The sequence below is a fragment of the Abramis brama genome (assembly GCF_963993115.1).
Source record: "Abramis brama genome assembly, chromosome: 16".
NCBI classification, from domain to species: domain Eukaryota; kingdom Metazoa; phylum Chordata; class Actinopteri; order Cypriniformes; family Leuciscidae; genus Abramis; species Abramis brama.
In genome coordinates, this window is record NC_139978.1 from 13,866,408 (window position 1) to 13,877,324 (window position 10,917).

Consider the following 10,917-nt stretch of genomic DNA (forward strand, 5'->3'; position numbering starts at 1 on the left):
AGCCGTTATAAAGACAGGGTTCTACAGCCCCTACTTCATCGTACCTAAGAAAGGCAGTGGGTTACGGCCGATCTTGGACCTCGATTCTTTCTCAACACAGACCATTCCTGCAGTTTGCGTTCGAGGGACGGGCATATCAGTACAAAGTCCTGCCCTTCGGTTAGGTGTCGCCCCGCGTCTTCACGAAAGTCACGGAGGCAGCCATTGTTCCACTCCGAGAACGCGGTATTCTCAACTATCTCAACGACTGGCTGATTCTGGCTCAGTCTCGAGATCAGTTGTGCAAACACAGTGACATGGTGCTCCGTCACCTCAGCCTGTTGGGCCTTCGGGTCAACTGGGACAAGAGCAAACTCTCCCCTGTGCAGAGGATCTCTTATCTCGGTATGTAGTTGGACTTGGTCAACCAGACAGCGCAACTCACAGAGGAGCGCGTCCAGTCAGTGTTGAACTGCTTGAGTACAATCAAGAGCAGGACAGCGGTCCCACTGAAACTTTTTCAGAGGCTCCTGGGGCATATGGCATCCGCAGCCGCAGTAACGCCACTCGGATTGCTTCATATGCTTCATATTGCTTCAGCACTGGCTTCACGGCCGAATCCCGAGATGGGTGACTCAGAGCGGCATGTACCAGGTGCACGTCACCCCGCATTGCCTCCAAACCTTCATCCAGTGGTCGGACCCTCCATTTCTACGGGCAGGTGTTTCCCTAGAACAAGTGCCAAGGCATGCTGTGGTCTTCACGGATGCCCCTGCCACCGGCTGGAGGGCCATGTACAACGGGCATGCAGTCTCAGGTCTGTGGACAGGGCCTCAACTGCATTGGCACATCAATTGCCTCGAGTTGCTCACAGTACGCCTTACGCTGGGCTGCCTCAAAGGGCCGCTACATGCCAAGCACGTACTGGTCCGTACGGACAACACTGTGACCGCTGCGTACATCAACCGCCAAGGTGGTCTACACTCCCACCGCTTGTCGCAATTCGCCCGCCATCTCCTCCTATGGAGTCAGAAGCATCTGAGGTCGCTTTGTGCCATTCACATCCCTTGCTTGCTCAATCGTGCAGCCGACGAGCTCAGGCGGTCCAGCTGATATGGGACTTCTTCGGAGCCGCACAGATAGATCTGTTTGCCTCTCCGGACTCGACCCATTGCCAGTTGTTTTACTCCCTGACCGAGGGAACCCTTGGCACGGATGCACTGGCACACAGCTGGCCCCGGGGCCTGCGCAAGTATGCATTTCCCCCAGTGTGCCTTCTCGCACAGACACTGTGCAAAGTCAGGGAGGACGAGGAGCAGGTCTTGTTAGTTGTGCCGTATTCCCAACCGGACCTGGTTCCCAGAACTCCTTGTGACAGCACCTCCTTGGCCCATTCCTCTGAGGAAGGACCTGCTTTCTCAGAGACGGGGCACTCTATGTCATCTGCGTCCAGACCTCTGGAAACTCCATGTCTGGTCCCTGGACGGGACGTGAAGGTTCTAGATGACATATGACACCATCACTTCTGCTAGAGCCCCCTTAACGAGGCGCCTCTATGCTCTGAAGTGGAACCTGTTCGTCAAATGGTGTTCTTCCCACTGGGAAGACCCCCGAAGATCAGAGTCGTGCTTTCTTTCCTGCAAGATGGGTTGGAGCGAAGGCTGTCTCCCTCCACCCTCAAAGTGTACGTTGCCACTATCACCGCACATCATGATGCAGGTGAAGGTAAGTCGTTGGGAAAGCATGACCTGATCGTCAGGTTCCTGAGGGGAGCGAGGAGACTAAATCCGCCAGGTGGTGAACCTGCAAGCGCTGCCTTCGGAGGAGGCAGACTCAGCCCTGGCTTTTCTCTGTCTCGTCCACTCCTTGCGGTTATACGTGGACAGAACGCAAAGCTTTAGGACCTCAGATCAACTCTTCGTCTGTTACGGAGGCCAGCAGAAGAGAAAGGCTGTCTCCAAGCAGAGGATGGCCCACTGGATAGTGGATGCCATCACCTTGGCTTACAAAGCCCAAGGCGTGCCTTGCCCATTTGGGTTGCGAGCACACTCAACTAGAAGTGTTGCATCCTCCTGGGCACTGGCTCAAGGCGCCTAGCTGACAAATATATGTAGAGCTGCGGGCTGGGTGACACCTAACACGTTCGCTAGATTCTATAGCCTACATGTAGAGCCGGTCTCTTCCCGTATATTCGTCCCCAGTGGCCAGTAGCACGAAGGACCTGTTCTTAGTGTCGGCTTGCAATGCCACTCCAGGCCCCATGGGCCGGATATGTGCGTCTATTTGCTCCAGTAGTGTTCCCTAGAAATTGCTAACCCTGTGAATTCGTCCATCAACCCTGTGGCAGTCAGACGTTGCGGAGTGTCTGATGCCAGGCCTACACTCGTATGCACTGTGGAACCTGTGTTGGGCTGGGTGTCTATTTGAAGCGGTCCCTGCGGCAACCCCATATGTGTATTCCTCCACGACCAGCTCCTCTGCGGACGAGCCTGTGTCTTTCCCTCGACAGAGCCTGCTCTGTCATCTCTGCTGGTGTTCTTCCCCCCATAACTAGGCTGGATATCTCGTTTTGGTAGATATCCCCATTCATCAGAATCACTTCTGACTTACGTAGTAGTGAGCTGACGAAGGGGAACGTCTCGGTTACGTATGGTAACCCTCGTTCCCCGAGGAGGGAACGGAGACATAAGTTCCCTCACCACAATTGCTGAGCTTCCACTGTACGGCCGAGTCACAGGTCCGGCTCCTCAGCGGAAAAACAAGGATGCGACGATAATGCAATTATCGCATGCCAATGTGCATTGGCTCGTTTAGTTTCACTCGAAGTAGATAGGCTCTCAAGTGATCCCCATTTGTCAGAATCACTTCTGGCTTACATCTCCGTTCCCTCCTCGGGGAACGATGTTTACCATACAAAACAGAGACGTTTTCGAACACTTAGTTGCATGTTATTTACAATTACATGAAAATGTATTATAGTTTAAATTTAAATTAAATGGAATTAGCTGAACTTGAGAGTACTCATTTGACCCACATAAGTAGGATGTAAGTACATCTTTATATGAGATTTCATACGTCTATTGTCTTAAAATATATGAACTGTAAATGTAATATCCAATAACACACTAAAGTTAAAATTATAATCAAGTATTTTACATATGCTTTAGTATGTTATTAAACACATCAAAATAAGTGCATTTTAAAACACAACAAAAGATTATTGAAACATGATGATTTAAAATGTACTTTAAATTAAAACTGACATTAAAAATGTTAAGTGCACTTTTTAAAGTGTCATGAAAGTGTAAGTAATTAAAGTGCACTTAAGTGGTCTTTTATTTCATTAATATTATCTCTTTACTATATCTATTTACTATAAAAGTAATTTTTTTATAAACATACATTTAAGATTTGAAGTACACTACAAGTCCACATTCAATAAAATTAAGCACACTTCCTCTTCTTATTCACAAGTCTATTCAGTGTTCATCAACATGACTCGCCGTGTCACGGTAAAGTAATAGGAGAAATTTACAGATATATACATCCATTTGGCATATGACTAATGAAAAAAGATGTGGGTAAAGTTCATCAAACTTTGAGCTACTTCTTGCTCCTACTGCTAGCAGCTAACAGCTTTTAGCATTTAGAGGCAGCAGTTTATTTTTAACAAGATCCTGGACTATTTTAGTCTTTCCTTAACAGATTGTGTGCTACATATTGTTTTGTAAAGATTATACAATGTTATGCAGATTTTGAGAAGAGTCTTAAAGCTACAGCAGCTAAAAACTCACCATTTATGTATAGAAAGTCTGTGAAAAATATTCATTAAAAACAGATTTTTGACTATAGAAGATCGATAAGCCACGGCTTGACCTCTTGCCTGAATTAAAAGAATGCACTTTTTTTGCAGTAAGGTGGAGTAGATTGTATATTTTTAGTTTTTGGATTTATTATTATTTGTTATATGTTGGATTTATATTTATAAAAAGAGTGTCGTCATATCACGACCGTTGCAGTGCCCGTAGAAATTTTGCGTTCTTAAATATTATGATGTAATATTTCGGATCCCCTGTTACCAATTAATACCACACTTTGTTTTGTACTATTGTATGCTATGCTTTGTTTGTTACTTGTTCTATCTTCATAAAAAAAAATTAAAAAAAATAATTAGTTACCGATACCTTTGTTGAAATGTTGCTGTCAGTCATGTTCAGGTTTGGAGAGTAATGGAAAACATGTAAAGGCATTGCATATTTAAAATACAAAACATGAGTTCCTGCATTCAGTTACAGTTACAATTATTTGTAATCAGATTACAGTTACATTCGAAAATAATTTCGATTTCAGAATGGATTGCTTAAACTTTTTCTCTTATCAAAACAATTTCACTTCACATCAAAATACATAGTACACAACAGTCTAACGCATTACTAGGAATAATAATTTAAGCTTTGGTGTAGTCTAATATTTTTTAAAAACTGCATTTGAGAAGTTATGTCACCCCTTCACTGTCCTAACCTGTATTTGGCTGCGCTGACCCTAATCTTACATCACCCTCCATGGAGAGACTTGCTGGAGGCCAGCCAGCACATGCATCTTAAATTACAAACGACCTCCAAACGAACCTGAGCATCCACACAGCCTATAGACCGCTGGAGAATGTCTGATAGTAACACATCTCGCATCTAATCACTCTCCCGAACCCTCAGACACGGGGTGCATTAAACTCTGTGATGCTCAATCCTGCCCAAATCTGGGCCACTGGTGTAGCCGACACACACGGACAGCCGTGACAGATTTAAAAATAAAAGATTAAATGTGAGTGGGCTGAAAAACACATTCCCAAACACAGCCTAAGGACACACACACACACACACACACATGTTAGACTTAATACCCATGAAGCTCAATACAATCAGGGTAGGAAATAAATGTGCTGCCATAAATTTAATAAGGGTTTATAAAATCATGTACACTACCATTCAAAAGTTTGTCTTTGAATTAAGTTTCTTATGCTCACTAAGGCTGAGTTTATTTATTCACAAATACAGATAAAAACAATTATATTATGAAATATTATTGAATTTCAAAATAATTGATTTCTATGTTAATATATATATTAAAATGATTGTTGGAATGACAAAGCTGAATTTTCAGCATCATTATTCCAGTCTTCAGTGTCACATGACCCTTCGAAATCATTCAAATATGCTGATTTGCTGCTCAAGAAACATTTATTATTATTATCAATTTTGAAAACGGTTAATATTTTAAAACAGCTTAATATTTTTTGTGGAAACCGCAATAGATTTTTCAGGATTTTTTTGATTAACAGAAAGTTCAAAAGAACAGCTTTGATTTGAAATAGAAATCTTTTGTAACATTATAAAGTCTTTTCTTTCACTTTGATCAATTTAATGCATCCTTGCTTAAAGGGGTGGTTGATTATGATTTCTCTTTTTTAACTTTAGTTAGTGTGTAATGTTGCTGTTTGAGCATAAACAACATCTGCAAAGTCATGACGCTCAAAGTTCAAAGCAAAGGGGGATATATTCTTTTAAAGAAATTGCTTTTTAAGAACTACAACAAACGGCTGGTAGGGACAACACAAGCTTCCTCCTGGGTTAGTGACATCACAAACCCTAAAATTTACATAAATCCCGCCCCCGGGAACGTGATTTATAGATTTTCATGACAGAATATGCCAATCAATGACTAGAAGATAACTACACGTAAGCTACATAAATTCATCAACTAACCTATTAGAAATGTTGTCTATGTGTTGTCACTTCTTCTTGAGTCTCTCCATCTTTGTTTGACTCCAGTTTGAACATAAAAGGCTAAAAGTTTTTGAAATTTTCAGTACATGTATGTGTGAGGTAAAAGGACACAAGCTGTTGAAGCTCCGCCCCCTGTGCCAGGAGCAGCAGCTCATTTGCATTTAACAGGACAGACACAAAAACAATGCATTTTTGCTCGCCCTCAAAAAGTGACAATTTTAACATGCTATATAAAAATATCTGTGGGGTATTTTGAGCTAAAACTTCACATACACACTCTGGGGACATCAGAGACATTTTACATCTTGTGAAAAGGGCATTATACCACCCCTTTAATAAAAGTATCAATTAATGATACACATATATTATGCATATTCATACTTTACATATCTTACTAACCCCACATTTTTTGATAGTGGTGTATATTGTCAAAATTCGAGCCTGTAAAGTATTTAGGTGTAAAAACAGAGAATGTGCTGATTTTTTTTACAAAAAAATTATCCGTCCCAAAAAATAGATGGAAATAAACAGCAAAGTACTTCAGAGATTCAGTCATAGATCAAAAGTGACAATGCGAAACAACATGCCTGAAAGCTTTTAATTGTATTTTTTCTATATCAAAAGTCTTTTATTGTGAGAGATAAGACATAATTGTCTCTGAATGATGTGCGGAGACTCAAAACAAAAGTATGACAGAGCGAAACGCATGCGGAGGTGGGGTGATTGTCTATAAAGATAAAGCGAGAGAAAGACCAAAGCTGTTGAGCCAAAGCGAGATGAAAAATGACCCAAACACGAAAAATGTCTTGGTATATCGTGATATGACAAAAGACTCTAAAGCTCCATGATGACAATGACATGATATTGTTGAAAGTTAAACCACCACAAATCATAAATCCTGAGTTACGTGTAGTAGCACTAGAAGGGCAAAAATAGGAAGGATGAGAGAAGATTGAGTTTGTATAGATGAAAGGTCAAAGGAGAAGGGATAGAAAGAGACAGAAAATGAAACAGAAAGAGTCCCAGCATGCTCGGCTAGGTCACAGTGTAGTAACCCGAGTGGGAAAGATTGTGCTGAATCAGATGCCATCGCTGAAGGTGACCCTCCATCTCTCCCTTCTGCACTCTCTCTCCTTTTTCTCCTCTTTCCCACCGCCTCCTCATCCTTCCTTCAATCCCTTGCCCCTCTCTTTCTCCCTCCTCAACCATGTCTTCCATCCCTCGTTCTTCTCCTGCTCACTTGATATTGATCCCTGCAGCAGTGCAGCCTACAGCTCAAGGCTGTGTGCGGTTTACTTGTAACAATTTCACAGCGACACGCTTATTCCGTACCTGCTATCAATATCCATATAACGAGGACCGATCCATCACCATTCAGATTTATATTTGTGTTGTTCCAAGCAACAGACATGTCAAGGTCCATTTGGCCTGGATAATGAAGCGAGGGGAACTATGGTCCAGGTATTGACTCTCGGGTTAAATAGTGGGAAGATAAAAAACGATACAATCTAGACTGTGCCACACTTCACTGACCCATGTTACGATTTAAGTGTTCAAACAGTTTGGTTCATTGATTGGTGTGTTGTGATAGTTCTACACTTGCGATAAGTCATTCCAAAAATCATGGCAACGGACGTTGGTAAGTTTATATATATCACAGCCACGTACCGCACTAGACATTATTATTATTAATGGAAGGAAACGTAGGCGTGTTATCCAAGCATTACTGGTAAGGAAAGATCCTTATACTTGTGAGCGGCACATATGAGGAGTTTCTGGGTGTTTCTCGATCAGATCTGCTTCGAGGTCTTGATTGTGGCATTTATTTGAGGTTTAGAATCCAGTGTTTCTGTCATTCTTTTGTCTTTTATGAATTTAATAAAGAACTCTGTCTCGTATTCTGTCCAAATACACCGCCTCATCTACGTCAGGTGACCTGCAAATGCGCAAAAACTGTTTCCATTGCAGATTTGCGAAATATTCCTTTTTCGAATTGCCTGAAAAACCACCTCATGCGAGCGTAAAAACTTTTTTTTGCGATAAATGGGAGTTTTTGCGAAATTTCCATTGGGCGTATTTTCAATTCACAATTTCAATTTGCGCAATTTGAAGGGTAATGGAAACGCGGCTAATGTCACTTTGTAAACAAACCCTATGTGCCTATGGACGTCACATGACGTCACCGTTTTCACAAATTTTTATAGTTTACACGGAGATGGCAACGGAATCGTTTTCAAAAACTTGCTCTTTGAAACCTTTTTCAAAAGTTTGTGCTTTCAGGCCCCCAAAACGCCATTGATGTGTAAATGAACTACCAAAAAAACGCATAAAATGTTTTATGTTTTAAGTTGAAAACGGTGTTGTGCACATGGCCACTGAGTCTTGTGCCATTACATTATATGCTTAAAGGGACAGTGTGCTACAAAAATGAATGTTTTGTCATCATTATCCCCTTTCCCATAGTAATCCCTGTAAATTACCATAAAGTTACCAGAATTACTTTACCAGTAAATACACAAATATGCTGTTCACACAAGTAACTGAGGCTTTTTACTATTAAAAAGAGACCATTCACACATCAGCACCAAAATACCGGTATATTTTGTGAAGTCTGTCATCGGAAATGATCTTTAAATGCTGTGCCGCTGTCTTCATTCGCCAGCATGAGAAGTGCTTCAGTTTCACTATCTGTTCAATTTGACTTTTGTTTTTTGTTTTGTTTTTACATCTTAGTGACAGGCGTAAGGGGATGATGAGTCGCGCATTACAGTATCCAACTGTTGATCCGCAGCACTGATGAATGAAAAAAGAGGCAGGGTCAAAAAGATATGTTCAAAAGATGCGAGATGCAGTGCAACGGTCAAAGATGTCCATCTAGGTCTACAGTTTTACAGCTTCAGTTTACAATACATGTGCTACATTCTTAAAAAGGTTTGTTTTCATGTGGGTTTCATATCGGCTTTGAAGTGTTGTTGAAATTGTCATGTAGAACAACCAAGTAAGTTAAAGGCCTACCATATTGTCCTTACACATTGAATACATGTGAATGTAAAAATATGAATTGTATCAATTTTAATTAAATATATTTTTAATTTAAAAATATATTTTTCAGGGTAAAAGTATTTTTTTTAACAAATGTCATGACTTCATAAGACTATGTAAATATGTAAATATAAGTTTTTCAAGAGTTGCACCACATGACATTTCACTAATCTTGTCATAAAAAGTTCATATGATTTAATATTTTAAGAGACTTTACTGACCTTCATTTATGAGTGTCTGAAAGGGTTCTTTCTATAATTTAATTTACTGCTTTAATTATTTATTTTGTTCACACCACATGACTTTGCTTTTAACTGAGTTTTGTTAATAATAATATATAATGCCAAATGTAGCCCCTGGTCACTGCATGCTTTTGTTGTATGGAAAAGACCACCATGAAAACTCTTGAAAATATCTCCATTTCTGTTTCATGAAAACAAGAAAGTCATACAACATGAGGGTTAGAAAAATTACGACAGAATTGTCATTTTTGGATTAACTTAGTTTCTAGTGTGACATCAATTCCTTTACGAACGACCTTCACAATTGCTCATAATATGATTGATATTCCATTAGACATCTGAGACTGAAGGAGACACAGATTAGCAGATTGTCATTGCCATGCAATGCAAACAGTGAGTCAAAGAAGCAGAATTGTCTTGCAGCGCTATCCTATACAGCAAGGGTAAACTGCAGCATCCACACATATCTCTCTCCTTCATCCACGCCTTCAACACATCACCTTGAATATGCATGAATTGAGGTGTGGAGTGTGCATATAATCACACAATTAACAAGCGCACACAATACATGCGCCGCGCAGAGGATCAGAATCTTCTCATTAACAGACACTCAGCTATCAGATGAACTCAAACCAGGCAACATTCAGACGGCTTCAATAAGATGATTATAAGTAATTGGTTGAAGTTGGATTGACAATTTAGCTGAAATTGAGATGGTGAGGGGGAGGCAATAGAGTTCACACACACACTATCATATGTTCACACACACACACACACACACAGCCTGGAGTGTGAACTGTGTTTCTCAGTGATTCGGGATGGGGAATATTGCAATTGTTGCTTTCTTCAGACTTCTCTCTCTTCCTCCCTGTCTCTTTCTCATATTAATGAATGATTCATAACTGTAGGATAACCTTGACTGCTCCCTGAGCCTACAACAATGCACTGTTGTGAAGTCTGGGTCACAACATTCATTATTTCAGAACCAGATGAGGACAGACACACCCAAACACACACCGCAAGAACTCCAGCGTCTCTCTGACTGTTTCTTACACGCATACACTAGTCACATAAATGATTAAAAGGTACATAAACATATTCACACATACATGCTTTCAAGAGTTGTTCAAACCTGAAATGCAAAGACAAGCATCAAGGTGATGACATGATGAAAAAATAAATAAATAAACAAGCTAAATAAATTCATATCTGCAATCTGTCAGTATAAATATCTGGTTTCATCTTAATGTTAACAAATAAATTACAAATAATAAATAATAAAATGCATTATATATATATATATCAATCTCAGTTGAAATCAAATTAATATGTGTATGATTGAATAATGTGTATGCTAAATTGTCATTAATTTGAAACAATAAATAATAATTTATTTATAATACTTTGTATTATTTACAAACAAATAAATAAATAAATTGTATATTAAGTCTGATCATAAGTCAACACTTATCTATTAATAAATTTGTACTTGTATAGCCTACTTCAAAAAGTAATTATTTAAAGATAAAAAAAGGGAACATTTTGTCAAGTTGAAACTGAATTGACTTGACAGTCTGAAATTTAAAAATAAGCCTTTAGATAGATGGATAGATAGATAGACAGATAGATAGATAGATAGATAGATAGATAGATAGATATACCTACTAGCATAATCTGTTGACAAGCACAAACTCAACATATCTCTCTGTCTAATGTCTCTCCCACACCCACATTTACAGTCCAAACATTTCTTCAACACGGATATTTAGCAGAAAACACACTCACCTGCACTGCCGCTGACACACACACATTCTCTTCAAACAATTCAGCCGTTCAAAAATCATCCGTTTAAACGCGTCTATATACATTGA

At 40.0% G+C, this 10,917-nt stretch overlaps 1 protein-coding gene across 1 annotated transcript in view; it reads right to left on the reverse strand.

Annotated features, from left to right (window-relative positions):
* Positions 1–10,914, reverse strand: part of magixb (MAGI family member, X-linked b) — a gene marked incomplete at its 5' end in the record, with an annotated part of 102,460 nt that extends 91,546 nt beyond the window's left edge. The window contains one exon of the mRNA XM_084138654.1: positions 10,832–10,914. Within this exon, the coding sequence (XP_083994780.1) occupies positions 10,832–10,914 (83 nt within the window). The remainder of the gene's footprint in view (positions 1–10,831) is intronic.
* Between the last annotated feature and the right edge of the window lie 3 nt (positions 10,915–10,917).